The following is an 18322-nucleotide window of genomic DNA, read 5'->3' on the forward strand; positions in this document are numbered from 1 at the left end:
AACTCTTGATATTGTGACTTATTTTATGAAATAACATGTCGATCTCGGCCACCGACCGCGCGAGCGACGCAAAAATTTGCACGCTGGTAGAGTGCGATGCAATCTACAAGGCTGTATGGAAAAATTTTCCAAAAATAATGAGATTTTATTTAGTATGAATTGATAATGCTAATTTATGCATAAATCATACTTTTTGCTCTAATTCACTAAATGAAGCTCCTAGAATGCTAATTTTTAGTAAAAATATTCTTTGTAGCATTCTTAACAATCGCAATTAAAATACTTTGGTTTGGAAATCAATTTCTTATGCATTTTAATGTTTTATGAATTTCTTGTGTATTTCTTTATTTTTTTCCTTTTTTTTGTTGTGTGTTTTTTCAAAGGAAATCGTTCCAGACTTAATTCTGATCATAAACAAGGCAAAATTAATTAAGTTCAGTAAAAGTAGAAATGATAACATGTCCTTTATAGTTCTGAGGGTCAATGAAAGCTAATTTGTAATCCTGATTATTACTTTCAATCTCCTCAATCCTGTAGAAAAAAGTCTGTCATCCTCTCTGAACTCTCTCGGGGGCACTCTTGAAAAATACTGGATGGAAGCATGTAAAGCCGCTGTTAAGCTCCATGAGTCAAACATACTCTACCTCAACTGGAAAGGTACGTATACATATATTTTTACTAATTTTAAAGTTGATTGATTGAAGGCTTTACCCCCCGGTGAGGTCACTCACCCACAGAGGGGGATGCGTATGACCGTTACCACAAATGCAAGTAACCCCCTATTGCAGTCAATTTCAAGGACATTTTTGTGAAATTTACCTCCCTATTTTCATGCAAAACAAGGACAAAATTGCGGTAAAATGGTACCTTAAAACAAGATTGTAAGGACACTTTTGCCCATTTCGCAAACTTACCCCTATTTACCATATTTCAAGGACAGGGCATTTATACCCTTTCCTCATTAGAGGAAATTGCAACACAGGAATCAGAGTGCTCAGTCCTTATAGATGACCAAGAGCCATGATACAATAATCCAAAAGAACTTTTATTTTTCTTGAAAATGAAGACAAGTAGACTTCTTTGTAAAAATAAATGTAGAGTTGTCCACATAGAGAGCATGAACAGTTAGAAGGAGCATTTGGTCAGACCATGACTAAATACAGTTGAACCTTGTTATAATGAGGTCTTTGGGACCAGAGAAATTACCTCTTTATATCCAAACCTTGTTCTCCATTTTGTTCTATGAGCGTGCGCCCTCCGCGGCCGGTGCATCAGCGACTTGGCGACGGATTTTACTGCCCGACTTCCCGTGATCGCGTTTGTCCCCTTTTTCCTGATCCTTATTTCCATGAGATCGAGGACGGTAAGCACCTGGTGAGCACCCCTATTTTCACTACTTCGAGGAGTGTTCTGTCCGCGGACGTTTCATGAAAGTGACCCCTTTTCCCGCGATTTTGGTAACGGTCATGCGGTCCCCAAGTCATATTGAGTGACCCCACCGGGCTTTACCCCTGTTGTCTACAGGGATGATGTGTGTGGCAGGGTTAAGATAGTCTACAGTTGCAGACCCTGAATGAAACTCAGATCAACAAATGGGTCTTCACACAAGACTAGCACATATCACTTGCTGTTTCAAGAGGAACCTTCTGTACAGGAATTATTGTAGGCTGTGTATTCAGACTCTAATAACTTGAGTGAAGGGTTTGCACAGCAGACTAGAGTGAAAAGGTACTCTTTAGAGCCAACTTCAAAACCAAATTAGAATGGTATTTACAAAGAGATAAGGATGACAAATGGGGCACTTTGAGTTCAATTTGGCGTACCGAATCAGTCATATGCTTTAACTGCAACTTTGCACTTGATTACTGTTCTTCTTGTTGCCACAAGGCATATGAAGTGATTTGCTATAGTTAAAGCTAAATTACAGTAGTTGCAGTAAAACACTGATTTCGTGAGAAAGTCTGTAAAACCAAGGTTAAGTATTACTATATCATCGTCGATCTAGATCTGGTACAGTTACATAAACTGAACTTTCAAGATTCAAGATTTTTTTAGAACAAATGATCGCAGCTTGTTACAGCTGAAGCAATGTTACAAAAGAATAAAGAAATTACAAAAATAATTACGGTAAAATCATGATAATAATGAAGAAGTGATCTTAGCTTTGGAAAGCCTTGAAAAAGTACATTTGTTGGAAAAATGATTTACTCCTAAAATATAAAATTATTGTGATGTAATATGGGTTTAAAGAAGAATTAGAAGGAAATTTGTTGTAACAGCTTTCAGTAGATTCAGTATTGATAATTGAAAATGATAAAAGAGCAGCAAATATAATTGTCTAATATTACAGCAACTTAAAGAAAGTAAGGGAAATAAAAGGGAAGAAATCAAGAACAATTACCAAACAATTATGCTAAATTAATGAAATTGTAAACTAATAAGAAACATTTTCAATATGTATGTACAATAAACAATGGATACAATAATTGCCATGGTAATTAAAAGTGTAAAAAAAATAATTAAGAACAAATAACACCACCAGTCAGCCACTTCTGACTCAAAACTACACCACAAAACAGAAAACAATAGACTCGGTCCATTGAGTCTACTGCTCTCTGTCCCACAATGCAACAGCGATCCAGAAGCAGCCGACTGGTACTGGGTGTTGACAGATCTACAGTTTAGAGTTCAATAAGCGGATAAGGTACGGTACGCGCTTTTGCGATACCTTTCCGTCCGACATCTAATTTCAGTGAGTCTGTGACTGTTTCGGAGCTCTCGATGTGATAACCTTGCAGGTGGGAGCCAGTCACGAAAGTTCTTGAAAAGCTGTAAGGCAAACTTTTGACACAATTCATCTCTATGGTCCCTCAGAGTGACCAAGGTGCAACGCTTCATAGATAGTTCATATGATTCATACTCCTTACCTAACATCAATCTCAGTGCTCTCTTTTGGATAGATTCAATCGCTGCAATTTGTTGGTGGGTCAATGACGAATGCCATACCACGCAGCAGTATTCCAAAATTGGGCGGATGTACGAGGTGAACACAGTTGTGAGGTCAGATAATGGCATCCCAAAACGTTTGAGCATCTTTATCAGATACAACTTCCGAGAAGCCTTGGAAGTTATATAATTCACATGCTCATCCCACTTTAGATCATTTTTGATAATGACCTCAAGAAGCTTCACCTGGGGAGCGTTTCATGAAAGGACTTGTCGGACGTTTTATCAGACAAGTCCTGTTTTATCCGACAGTTACTATAGTAACAGTGCTTCTCAACCAATCAGAATCCAGGAAAGTTGTCAGATCTGACAACTTGTCGGACGAAAATATTGATGAAATGCCCCCCAGGTCACAATAAGGGAACGTTTGGTTTGAGAGATGAATCTGTGGTGGTGGTAATTGCTGGCGAGTAAGAATTGATTCCTTTAATGCAGTAAGCACTGCTTATAGAGTGATAGCTTGAGCTTATGCCATGGTAGATGCACTATGGGCCACATCATACAAAGAGTTACCATTGATCACATTGTCCTTTTTTTTCAAGAAAACAATGAATGTATAAATATGTACCGTATATCAGATCTACAAATTATTTTGAACAATCACACATTTTAAAAGTTGACGTTGCCAGTTTTCCATATAGTTGCGGTGGTCTAGATCAATCACAACTCTTTGCAAGATGGAACTCAGCTATGCATGAGCCTTTCAATAACTCTGTAAGGTTATGGGCATTGTGTGTAATGTATTTGTGGATTTTCTGTGACTCGATGACCCAAATTCACAAAGGTGGTTTTGAAAACCCATGGTTAAATCCATGGTTTATGCAGATTTCCTGTATAAATTACACTTAATTTAGCGCGTATTGGGCACGTGTATGAAATTGTCCAATGCTGATGCTTGTTTTTGTCACTAGTGCACCAAATTGACGCCTGTTACCATGGTAAAATATGCTTTTTTATTCATGTGTCCACTGTTTGAAGAGTGGGAATGAATAAAATAGCCTGGATAACCATAGCAACGGGCATCAATTTGGCGCACTGTGACAAAAGCGCGCGTCAGCATTTTATACAAGTGCCCGATACGCGCTAAATTAAGCATAATTTATACAGGAAATCTATATAAAACCATGGATTGAACTATGGGTTTTCAAAACCACCTTTGTGAATTCGGGCCATTATGTCTGCCTTGTATCCTCTGGCAAGAGACACTATAAAAATGATGCTATCATTATCATATAACAAATTGAACAACGGCAAGGAGAGCTTATCTGACCAATCAGAAACCTTCTTTCATATGACCTGCTTTTAATACTTTTATTTACCATTTTATTTTTCAGTGGATCATTTGGTCGTGACCCCTGATCGTGTGAAGCTCTGTAACTTTGACTATGCTGTAGACATTTCATGTAGCTCATCTTATGGGGAACTGAGAGGGTCCCTCTGTGAAGACTGGAGAGGAACGGATGTTCCGGAGCGTGTGAGAAAGGGGCTGGATCCTCGAATAGCGCCTCCTGAGGTAAAGGGAAGGGGTCACTTTCACAGAAAACACAGATTTATCATGGGATATTGTGTGCAATTCTCAAGATTCTCTCATACAGCATATTCACAGATTTTTATAAAGTTTATTGTACTGAATGATTAGTGTAATCTATCATTAAAATTAATGTTATTAACTATACATATATATTCTTTATGTAGACAATGTAAAGTTTGTATGTATATGAAGGACCATCTTGAAATGATTTGTAGCCACTTTGTGCTCCATATGAGATTATCATAGCTTGTATGAGTAGTTCCAGAAGTGATGTAAAAATTGAGAAAAATTGGTGTTGGATGTAGGCCTACAAAAAAATAAATTATCTTATGGAATTAGCCATGTGTTGGGTCAATTTTATTTGTGCTATATATTTATAACTTGTTGCACCAACATGTGAAAAAGACGTAAATTGCCAATTGGTCTACTGCCAACATGTCCACTCACCACATGGTCTACTTTCATTAAGTCTAATGCCATCCCGTCCATCAACCTTTCATCTAACAACCATTTGGTCCATTAATCATTTGGTCTAATCATCACTTTGTCTAATTACCATCTCGTCAATGCCCATTTGGTCTAATTGGTCTAATATCCATTTCATTTTCATTTATTTTGCACAATTAACACTTAGTTTAATTAGACCAAATGCTTTATTAACTAAATGGCTATTGGACCAACTGGCTATAAGACGAAATGGTGAGTGAATGAATTTGCAATTAGATCATTTGGATAGTGATGGTAGACCAAATGATAGTCGACTAGTTGGCAATGAACAAATTTGCATTAGACAAGTAGACCAGTTCGTAGTTACTTCATGTACAATTTTGGTCAAATGACCTTTCATTTCTTTCATTATAATAGGCATATTTCAAAGAAAGATATTATGTAAGCATGCCTTACATTGCAGGATGAGGAAATTGAATAGACAAGGTGACTAGAATAACACACCAATGAACACTTTGTGAAGGTATTTGTTGCATTCCTACTTTGAATGCATATCATAAAATGTTGCACAATGTACTTGGCAAACTGTAAAATACCAATCATTCGTGGATGCATTGTTGTTTTTTGTGGATGTATTAAAAAGAAAAACACTATCCAAAAGAATATGTGAAAATCAAGACATCAAAGTTGGTGCTTATCTCATTAGATTTTAAACCACCATGCCACTTTAGTACAAATGACCTTCCTCTGATCATGGGTAGAATCTTTTGATCATGCGCAGAAAGGAACTATGAACTGGCTTATTGGAAATAAACACTCAGAAATGAATGAATATTTAATTATCATCTATCTTCTGACTTGAAGGTGCTAGATGGAAGAGGATTGACTGTGAAGTCAGATACATGGGGTCTGGGATGCCTCCTATATCAGCTATACAATGATGGATGCCTCCCATATCGTAATCTCAGTCACCTGAGCGATGATGCCATCAGGGAGGAGGTAAGATTAGTCCATTTTTCAATTAATGTTTTTGTGGATCCAGTTTGTATTACATCTTCGAAGCATCCGTTCAGACAAATTTACTATAACATTATTTGGGGGGGTTTGCACAATATTCTTGTTTTGCATGTATAGCTATAAAAATCCTTTGAAATATATTCATTCATTCATTTATTTATTTATTCATTCATTCATTTATTCATTCATTTATTTATTCATTCATTCATTCATTGATTGATTGATTTATTTATTCATTTTTTACAGGATTTATCTATTTATATATCTGTAAAATCGGCAATTACAATATGCAATAATTATTCAACGATTTATGAATGAAAACAGAATCGTGGGTGGGCACATGTAGCTTAGCTGCCTGATATTGGGAGAAAGAGTCAAAGATTCTCAACATACTCTGCTCATTACATTTATGGTAAACAGAAATATTTGTTTAATTCAAAGAAAATGGGTAATATATCAGTACAAAATATGAATTTCCACTACTTAAGATGGTTATGTTTAATTTCTATAAAAAAATGTTATGCCTTCGCACACTGCGTGAACGTAATGGCAAATGTATAGAAAGATAGAAGAGTAAGTATCTTCTTATAGCTCATTTATTGACTCTGTCAATATAAGGTTTTTTTATACAATATTCATACATATTATACAGAGACTGAGGGTGAAGGAAGAATATTCTGAGCTGGTCAAAGATTCACCTAAGACCAGATTATTGTCGGAGCTATGCTGGAAGCACGATCCGATGGAACGAAAATTACCAGGACAATTAGAAAAATGCCTTCAAGCCTACAATGACTTTGATCTACATCAGCAATGTAATGATATCATGATACAGATTAATGGTAATTAACTTGTGGAAATGATGGCAATCATGAATAGTTTATTAAATTCTTATGTCTGTGGCATAAGATTATGTTCAGATGGATACATAAAGAATCGTGATATGGTTCCGTGGTACCCTTGTCCGTGATTTGGTAATATTGACTTGGCAACACTGTGAAGCAGGAGCTCTATGGCAAAACATACAGTCAACAGATGAATTCATGAAAAATTCATGATAAAAGAATCACTGATTGCTTCAAAAAGATATAGAAATTAGCAAGCGATTTGAAGAGCGTTTCATCTCCATTTGTCATCAAAGTTGTCAGACATGACAACTTTCCATGGTTTGATTTGCTTAGAAGCACTGTTACTATGACGACTGTAGGACAAAACAGACTTTGTCGGGTAAAATGTCCAAAGTGTAATTTCACGAAATGTACCCAGATTTTCCAGGTTTTTTTCTTAGAATAAGATGATTAATGTGTCCACGTGTGCATACACAGTGTGTTTCTTTTGAGAATCTTGAATCAGTACTTGAAGGATGATGATGATCCACAGTATTTATATTACGCCATGTTTCTGATAAAAAACATCAATAGTGGCAGTCTCGAAAAGCTAATTAACAAGCTTATTACTACACGTCTGCTGAAATAAGTGAGTTTTGAGGGAGTTGAAGAGACAGAGATTATAATATGGAACTAAACTGATATTCATGCAACATTCTACCTCTTTTGTATTCTGACTGAATTCGATTAACTATTGCTAGATTTACTCGACCTAGATTTAGGCAAACTGAATTGTTACTAAATTTAATCAAACTGGATGTACTGAAACTTGATATACTCAAAGTAGATTTACTCAAACTAAATTAACTCAAACTAGATTTACTCTAACTAGATTTACTCAAATTAGATTTACTCTACCAGATTTACTCAAACTAGATTTACTCAAACTAGATTTACTCAAACTAGATTAACTCAAACTAGATTTACTCAAACTAGATTCAGTCAAACCAGATTTACTCAAACTAGATTTACTCAAGCCAGATTTACTCAAACTAGATTCACTCAAACTAGATTTACTCAAACCAGATTTACTAAAACTCAATTCAGTCAAACCAGATTTACTCAAACTAGATTCACTCAAACTAGATTTACTCAAACTAGATTAACTCAAACTAGATTCAGTCAAACCAGATTTACTCAAACTAGATTTACTCAAGCCAGATTTACTCAAACTAGATTCACTCAAACTAGATTTACTCAAACCAGATTAACTAAAACTCGATTCAGTCAAACCAGATTTACTCAAACTAGATTCACTCAAACTAGATTTACTCAAACTAGATTAACTCAAACTAGATTTACTCAAACTAGATTCAGTCAAACCAGATTTACTCAAACTAGATTTACTCAAGCCAGATTTACTCAAACTAGATTCACTCAAACTAGATTTACTCAAACCAGATTTACTAAAACTCGATTCAGTCAAACCAGATTTACTCAAACTAGATTTACTCAAACCAGATTTACTCAAACTAGATTCACTCAAACCAGATTTACTCAAACTAGATTTAATCAAAACCAGCTCCATACTAAGTGGGATAGTTTGATTTGTTAGATGGATAAAATAAAAATACCAGTGAAAGTAAAAGTGAAAAAAAATATCAGTGAAAATTAGAAGAAAAAGAAAAAAATATTAAACAGTTATTCATACTTGAATTTTTTTAATGATAAAGCCAATGTATATCCCCTGTTGAAGTCATTCAGAAATTCTTCAAAACCCTACATGTAATTTATCAACAACAACTCTTACAAGTTTATAAAAAAGTTTTCAGAAGTGATCAATGTATACATTTGCCTATGTAAGTATACCATCATTAAATTTAGACCTGCAATATCTAAATTAATCAACTGCTATATATCGAGTAGAAATTTGCTTCACTAAAAAAAAATTCATTAGATGTAGAATGTCATTCACTCATTTCTTCAAGTCATATGCTTCCTCTTTTATATCTTTCACTGTCGTTCAAGTACCGCAGTATATTGTTTATAACTCTTAATTTGTGACCGTAATATATTCCTCCCAGTTTATCTTTTCTTCCTCTCTCTCCATCTTCGTCTTTCATTCTTACCACCATTTTATGTTTCGAAATATTTTTCTAGACATTACTTAGTCTGCTGGGCAAACCCTTCACTCGAGTTAAGGGTCTGAATGTGCAGCCTACTCATGCCTTGTGTACTTAAGGCTCTCTCGCTCAGGCAAGTTTTGTATGTGCTAGTCTTTACATGGAGGTACACTTGTTGATCAATGTTCCAATCAGGGTCTGTGACTGCAGACTAATCATTACTTGCCATCATTAACAGGATTTTGTTTCAGTCTTAAAAAAATTCGACCAAGGTCTGGTTTCACAAATCGCAAAGATTGATCACTAGACTGATATTTTGACTGATTGCCATGATCATTATGTGAAATTGATCTTAAAAAACAACCCAATGATCAATTGTTGATTTCATGTGATTGGGTCCCTGGGTGAGTGTTTAAATGAGGATTATAAGTGGGTTGGTTCAACGACATTTGCTCTGGCGACAATTGCTCCAATGGAAAGTCTGCATGTTAAACCAAACGTAAAACTTTACCCCCAAAATTAAATAAGCACTAATCTTACTCTTTACATTATTCTGAACCCAAAACTCTTATTACAATCCTAGCTCTAACCCTATGCCCTCTGAGATGTCAAGACCAGATCAAATGTCGCAGGAGCATATGTCATGTCACCTATAAGTGATCCAATGTCTTGCAATTCGAATTGTTTTGTTTATGATGTGAATCATTCAAAATGTTTTTAAAATTTGTGGGCACTAATGAAGTTAGGATAATTACTGCCAGATACAGCAGTATTGAATATTGTATATATGGACACAATGTGCTTGTAAGAAAATGTAAATAGATAATTGCCCTGAGGTGAACTGTACTAGTTGAAGAAGAAATTAGGAAAGAAAACAATATAAAGATTGTTTAATTTGCTTTTTAATATGTATCATATAATTATGTATTATGGTCTGGGTACTGTAACAGTCTATGGCACTTTGAGACAGTTTTTAGGAGGAATGACTGTCTGATTTGTAATATATGAATAGTATGTATATAATATATATGTACTGTGTAGTTTGTGTGAGTGTTACATGAATTCAAGTTTGCATTCCATTTTATTTGATGTACAGTTCAAAATGTGTGTAAAATTTGTCGACCTTGACAAAGTATTGTGAAAATTTACAATTTTAGCCAAATGTCATAAATTTTTCCTATGTTTATTTTAAAATCCATATTTTTTTATAACTGAACAATGATAAAAGTATGAAACTATAGCTTTGGATTTGAAATTGACAAGAGTCCTTATTTAGAAGTACTCCAATCATGTAACCATTCCTCTGTATGACACTTCAGAGTATGTTTGAATTTGTTATTGGATTCATCTTTTATTGTCAATATTGAATTCTTTGTGTTCCCTATATTTATAAAAACAGGATGAATTTGACAGAAAATACAATAAGTATGTAAAAATTGACATGATATTGCATATTGCATATTCATGCCTGAATGCATACACACTTCATCAAAGTAATGTAAAACTTTAAGAACTCTTTTACTTTCAATGAATTTTGATAAATAACCAACATTTAACTTGACTAATGTTATTCTATTTATTTCAAATCTTATTATTTTTAGCCTGGGATACCCAATGCTTTTGGACTTTTCTGTGTATTCAGTTTAATTCAGTTTTATTCATCTTGTCATTTTCATTTATAATTTGGAATCAAAAAACAAAATCAAAAGAAAAGTAGCAAAATACAAGCTGTGCCCAGTATTCAGAGAGTATTAAAACAGTTATATTATTGGAAACAAATTCATAAATGTAACACCAGTATAGTTGAAAAGAAAGAATACAAACAGAAAGAACGATAAGATTTTTGATTATTCAACTAATCAGGTCAACTTTTATGAAAGAATTCATTTTGAATGATGAATAAATAACAAATAAAAACAAGAAATTCAAGTAAAGAATGAAACAGTCACAAAATCAATCAAACAATCAAAAGACAATGATAATGAGGAACTTAGAAGTGTCATAAGGGTGTTCATACTAAAAAATATGTGAATTGTCTGGTACTAATGTTAATATTATATTGATTTGATACTCAAAATCATGATATTTGGTAATACGTTTACATGGAGCATAATGATGTATTATTTTCTATATTTAGATTAATATCCATGTGATATGAATGAATATTATACATATTTATGTTTATATTGTCATATCAAAATGTGTACAATGAAGGTCATCTGGTATGACTAAGTAATCATGTCATTAATTGGAATTTTATCTTTGTACATTTTATGAAGATCCTGCATGTACATACATGTACAGGTGTATATGTTTCATGTTGTTGCTTTTATGCTGTCATGATTGCATTGATTCAAAGAATGTTTGTTTTATTTTTACTCATTATGTACAAGTTTATATTTTACCAAACTGGTTTTCCGGGAAAACTAAAACGCACAAAATCATTTTCACACAGATGTTTCATCTCTAAAGAGAAATTTGCTGCACTCGACCCAGTTGAGGTAAATGGGTACCTGGTAGGAATTCATTTCTTGAAATGCGTGTGCGCTGTAAGTACTTACGACCGCCACACTGAAGCGGGGGTAATGTCCTTTGCAAGCGCATAGAGCCGTTATTATTATCATCGTTATTATTATCATTATTATTATTATTGTTATTATTATTGTTATAATTCTTATCATTGTTGTTATTATTACTATTATTGTTATTATTGTTATTGTTGTGATTCTTATTGTAATTATTGTTAAAGAGTGAAGTAATTATATTAGGTTTTCCTTAAAAGCAATAAAACATCCAAGCTATATAAATGTCTTTTTTAAGCTAAGATTTATACACATGCTACATGCTATGTAGGTTTCATTACATTCAAAGTTGGTGCTGAAATTCAACTCTAAAAAAATACTTTTATTTTTTTCAGTACTAGATTAATCTTAAAACTTGCAATAATCATCATTTTGCCTTAGCTTTGCATTCATAGCTACATGCATTCCTTTGATATGATTTATATATTTCTGAAATACATGTCAGTCATCATTTGCTTCAATTTATTATCATTTTTTTATTATTGATATTGTAAAAAAATTCATCCATCTTTTGTCCTTGATGTAAATAATGCTTGATTTGAATTCTGAATTGGTAAAAGTTACCTGTATGTTACTCCAAATGTTATTAAAAAAATGTCGCTCTTAGCCAACAACCATGATTCAATGAATTAAAACCAGTGCAGGGATGTGGTAGAAAATTTATTCCACACTTTAAAGATTGAAAGTTATTTTTAAAGTTTTTTTTTTACTCTACGCCTGATCCCTACCTATGTTCTTGCAATCGAATATGAATTCTGTGTATTGTATATATTTTTCTTAACAAGACTGAGCAAGCCAAGGTTCATTTCCAAATTCTCTCATTGATGTACATAGAATCAGACATTTTGAATTATATGTGGGCTTAATTTTTTATCACCCCAACCCGTATCTATGATGTGTTCCTTTATAATGAGAATGTGGATTTATATGTATACCGGTATTCCAATTTTACTCTCGAACATGAGGATGGGTATGAGTACACACCCCAATCTTCGGTACTTCCGTCCCTCCCATCCCCGCCCCAGGGTCCCATCTTATCGAGAGTTGTGATTGGTCCAATCGACCACAACTATGGAAAGCCAACAATGTCAGCATCTATAATACATCTTTATTTCAAAAGAATTCTAGATATGTATAATCATACATGCATCATTGTCATGACAATTCAGCGTACTCCTCTTTTGTTTACAAAGGGACTTTGTGCATATTCCCCATAAGAAAATTATGACATTGATGGATTTCCATGTAGTTGAGATTGATGGGGTTAATTGCAACTCTTTGTAAGACCCAGGTCTCATTAAATTTGAGACAATTAAGAACAATTATCGTTTTAGTAGTTTGGAAGTTCCAGCAAAAGTTTTAGGAAGCTGTTTATAAGTGATGCATAGCTTTTAACTACTTTATGCATGAGTGGAACATGTTCTTGAAAACTATTAATAAAATTATCAATCATTCCTTTTACATGAAAACTATTAAGTTTAAAATTCTTGCTGTTAACAAGCACCTGAATTTATTATTTGTCAAAATTTCATTCAGGGGTAGTAGGAAATGCACTCACACAAGAGAAAATAATTTGTGTAACATACTTATAGTCTTCTGAAGCACCTCTCATGTAAATCACTACTCCTAACATGTATGGCATTTGCATGCAAGAAGGCTGTAAAAGCCATTCATTTTTATCGGCAGTTTATGCAGTCAACCAATGATACTATGTATTCAGTACTAAATGCTAACCTTGATTCATGTAATTCATGTATGAAATGTACAAAAAAAAACTAATTTTCCAACAGTTAATGTAGCACATTTTTTAACAGAGCTATAGCTCCAAGCAACTTGCAGGGGGGGTCAGTGGTTTTGGTGGTAGTAATAACATTATTAATATGAATTCTAATATGAAGGAGCATTTTAATGCCTTCATATTTATCAAACTTTTCTTTGCTCCTACTTTTATCTGAAATGTTTGATATTAAGGTCTTTTGATGCCTCGATTCGCTACACAAATTTTCTTGGATTGTTCATGTAAAGTTAATATGGACTAATGTACTTTTTATTAAAAATATATAATGCTTGCCACTTCTGACATAAGATACACAACTCAAATGTTGATTACAGCCATTTTAAGATAGTAATACTTTCTATGTGCTTTAACAAAGAAAGCATAGGATTAATTTTTCAGATTTAATTCAAAACAATAAAAATTGGAATTTCATTTTCAATTTTTTTCATTCTTTTTGTTATATATATAGAGTATTTTTTGGAAAGGGGCAGACTAAATTAGAACATCATTAATATGGCTTGGAAATATTAAAGGTCAATTCTACCTCCGAAAAAAAAGTTGATTTTAATCAATAGAGAAAAATCAAACAAGCATAATGCTGAAAATTTCATCAAAATCGGATATGAAATAACTAAGTTATGACATTTTAAAGTTTTGCTTATCTTTCACAGAACAGTTATATGCACATGTCAGTGACGTGCAAATGAGATAGTCGATGATGTCCCTCACTATTTCTTTTGTTATTGTTTGAATTATACAAAATTTCAATTTTTACAGATTTGACTTAAAGGACGAACTTGACAACTATGAAATGTTAAATAATGGTAATTCCACATGTTAAGGGAGGACTAGAGCTTTGTTTCAAAGGACAATGAATGAGAAAAGAATATTGAACTGAATTTATATCATAAAGTAACCCCCCCCAAAAAAAAAAAATTAGTGAGTGATGTCATCTGTCCCCTCATTTGCATACAGAACAGGAAGTGCATATTACTGTTTTGTGAAATCAAGCGAAACTTAAAAATATCATACCTTTCGTATTTTACATCTGATTTTGATAAAAAAATTCAGTGTTATGTTTTGTTGGATTTTTCTCATTTTATTTAAATCAACTTTTTGTTGTGGTGGACTTGTCCTTTAATACTGACTGTATTCGTATGAATTTGATACAAGTATTCCAGATATTTAAGCCCTAGACTATTCACTGCATTTTAGTAAATTGTCTTGATTGCAGATATACTTTGAAGAGTTATTGGTCAAAAGAAGGAACTGTTTTGTTGAATATATTGGAGTAAAGATTGACCAATATATTATTCATTATTAACACTTGCTGGTTTAAAGCATACCAGAGATTTGTTGATTTTACAATCTTTTCTGGTCAGACATCATATTAACCAACAAATTTGTTATTTTAACCTTTCCTTTTTATGATCACTTTTAACATTACAAGTTTATATGGATATTTATATTGATATCATCATTGCATTTGTGTTGTCCTACAACAGTGTGATTTGTTTAAGAGAAATTATCAACACAAAATATTTCATGACTTATGTTTATATTTTTGTAAGGAAGAGGAGAATAATGAAAGAATATACAATTTTGTATACTGGGAAGAGTGTTATGTAGTTATTTTCTTCATAATGATTTAGTCATTTATATTGTAATGAATATATAAATATACATATAGTAGATATATTATTTTTGTCATTTGTAGAAGTTAGATCTTGCATATTATTTTTAGAAGAAAATATTTTGAATTGAACTGTGAATCTTGTCTTGCTGAATCAGTCAAACTCTGTCTTGCTTTGTGTTTCAATGTACATATTTATTCTTTGATTTGATAATAAATCTCCACTGATGTGAATCTAATTTATTATTTTAGTGTTCTATATAGTGTCCATTGTCATAAGAACCATTCAAATACAGAAGTCGGGTAATGGACTCATTGGATGGTATTCTGGTAACCATGATTTAGTTAAGTCTGGGTTAATTTAGACCATACATTTATAGAGTGCCAATTATCAACTTATTCACCAATTAACAATTATTTTCATCCTACTGCCAAGTTGTCAACAATAATGTTGTTTAAAAAGTAATTGAGTCGTGAAATGGAAAGAGAAGAAAAATTGAAATAAATATGAATTTTAATGAATTAATTGACATATAAGATAGAAGAACTATTGTGAAGGCCAGCATTCCATAGAAATTCAGGTTAAATTCTAGTTTATACTAGGGTAAAGCTAGGTTTAATTATCCTGTATGGCATAATTCTATAATGTCGGTCGACATAGAGGGCAGCACAGCAAAGCCAAAACAAAATTGCAGGTAGGTATTGAAATATCAAATGACAACGTTGATTCGTATACGTCACTGGCCCGGCACTGGCCCCATGGAAGATCAGCAGCAAATACTGTAGTTACAGCTGAATATGGGATACCAGCTGGAATTTTACCTCATTTGTATATACTATACAATCTGCTTGTAATATTTTGTTTTAATCTTACGGAAATAAAAACAAAAACTATGTCACTAAAGGTTTATTAACTGGCCGTCCAACCCGCCTTCCAACTGGCCAGGGATATTCATGCAGAGGGCCTGCATGGCTGACAGTAGATCCTATTTTGAAAGAGGTGCCGTGGCCGAGTGGTCTAAGGCGCCTGGCTATACATAAAAAAGTCTGGGGTTCGATCCCCGGCCACGGCAGCTATGCCCCAGCGCAAGGCATTTAATCTACAATGCTCTTTTATCCTACTTTCAAATAAATGGGAATGCTATATTGCATTGCTGGTAACTAGGTGTGAACTTGTTTTTTTTTTAAATAGAAAAGATCTTGGTATGACTCGGCCAGGGATCAAATCCATGATCTCCCATTTATATGAAGAGTTTGTTTGCAAAAGGGGTTAGATCCATTTTAGACCATTCCGGGATTTTAGTTATTCTCCCATTACAATATTCTTATGCGAAATTAAATTGTCATGATAAACTACCCTACCATGTGAACATAAATTGGGTGTAAAAGAAATCTACCTGTATATCATATATATCTTTTAGACATTTCCTTTTTAAAAAATCACCAGTGTGGATCCAGCCCCTTTTGCAAAGAAAAGGAATGGATACAACCCAATTTGATTTTTTTCTTAGTAAAGTGATTTTTCTTTCTTATTCACATTTTGATGGGAATTTCAACTTTTTGTTAAGTATCATCAGAGCGACTAAAAATCTATACATTGGAACCAAAAATAATCAAATTTTATGAAAAAAAATGGATCTAAACCGTTTGCAAATGAGCTCTTCAGAAGAGTTTGTTTGCAAAAGGGGTAAGATCCATTTAAGACTATTCCAAGAAAATCGTTTTTTTTTTCTCCCTTATTGCAATATTCCTATGCGAAACTGAATTGTCATGATAGCCTACCATGTGAACAAAAAATTGGGTGTAAAAGGTTTATCTGCCGGGCTTCATTTTTTAAATATGCTTCTCCAAAAATTACCTTTGTGGATCTAACCCCTTTTGCAAACAAACTGACATGGATCTAACCCCTTTTGATAAAACGTGTTTTTTCTTAGCCATTTTCACCACTTTTTAATGGGATCTTCAAATTTTCTTTGGTATCATCTTATAAAGCTACTGAAGGTCTTGAGAAAAAAAATCAAATTTGATTTAATAAATGGATCTAACCCCTTTGCGATTGAGCTCTTCATATATTTGATTTTATAATTTGATTAATATTATGTAACTTTACTTGTACAACAAACCTACTCCATTTATAATCGCAATTACAAACATTAGTCAGAATATTTTTACGTCAGTTCTATACAATCATGATGTTTTTTTATAAATTCTGCTTGATATACTCAATTACAATTAGTCATTTTATGACTATTCAACCTCATTTTAAAAAAAATCACGATCTTTGAGAATCAGTCATTTCGAAACTCAACAATTAAACAAATTTAAGAGGTGATCATTTTTTTACGCAAATATACGGATATAACAGATCCGTTTAATGACTCTTAGTTTGTCAATTTTAATTCAAGGTGGTTATTAATTTTCATCTCTGTGATGTATTCATTCCCTGTTCTCTGCAACTCCTTCTTATCCCTCTGTCTGCCTTTCTCTCTTTATTTTGTTGTAGATACTTCTGCTTTTTTTTTCATTTCATAATAAATTTGATTTAAATGTACAATAAGAAAATGAAAATCTGGTAAGTATATTTATATGACTTCTCGAATTGGGTTAATATTTTACTTTCAAAGTTTTCCAAATTTATTTTCTATTCAAAAGTTAAACGTTGTAACCTTATACAACTTCATGTTTTTACCTCTTTCGTCATGTCGTCATGTTTGTACCTTCTTCTTTTTGACATTCTGTTCCACCCCCCCCCTCCTTCTCTTTCTCTCTCTCCCTCTCCCCCTCTGGCTCTCTCTCATTCTCTCCCTCTCACATTTTACTATCTTCGTCATCTCATTCTCGTGACTCTGAGATAATTATAACATTTTTTTCATGGAAAACACGCACAAATTCATGGGCTGCGGAGCTAACGATACAAAAAAAATCACAATCAGTTGGTCATTTTCATGGTTTTGCCAATAAAGTGGATGGGTGAAGCCCCACTCCCCCCCCCCAGGCCTCCCCCGGTTTCGTGGCCCCTTAAGTTCATACCATCACAACAGAGACTGAAAATTCTAATCAATCGTGAATATGAAGTCCTATTAACCCCAAGGCGTTATCCCAATTTTAATCCTGTAGATACCAGTACGCGACTTCAAGAAATATATTATTGTTTGCACTCGGATACCTTAATAACTAAGAAGAACACCATCCTTTGACTACCATGTTGCTATTAATGAGCAATCACATTCAGGATATTATGTCATAATCGGTGCCTTACGCAATCAGAAGAAGGGTCATTAAACTAACTTCGAGGATAAATATAAAAACTGTCTCGATATTTATCGTCGAAGTTCTTTTAATGTCTCACTACAGTCTTCTTTTTCCTTCTTTGCACCTT

At 33.3% G+C, this 18322-nt stretch overlaps 1 protein-coding gene across 1 annotated transcript in view; it reads left to right on the forward strand.

Moving 5' to 3' along the window:
* Positions 1 to 7421, forward strand: part of LOC121413474 — a 36175-nt gene extending 28754 nt beyond the window's left edge. The window contains exons 11-14 of the mRNA XM_041606296.1: positions 538 to 657; positions 4341 to 4519; positions 5849 to 5983; positions 6654 to 7421. Coding sequence (XP_041462230.1) covers positions 538 to 657; positions 4341 to 4519; positions 5849 to 5983; positions 6654 to 6851 — 632 coding nt within the window. The 3' untranslated portion in view covers positions 6852 to 7421. The remainder of the gene's footprint in view (positions 1 to 537; positions 658 to 4340; positions 4520 to 5848; positions 5984 to 6653) is intronic.
* The last annotated feature ends 10901 nt before the right edge of the window (positions 7422 to 18322 follow it).

Source organism: Lytechinus variegatus, chromosome 4 (assembly GCF_018143015.1).
Source record: "Lytechinus variegatus isolate NC3 chromosome 4, Lvar_3.0, whole genome shotgun sequence".
Taxonomy (NCBI): domain Eukaryota; kingdom Metazoa; phylum Echinodermata; class Echinoidea; order Temnopleuroida; family Toxopneustidae; genus Lytechinus; species Lytechinus variegatus.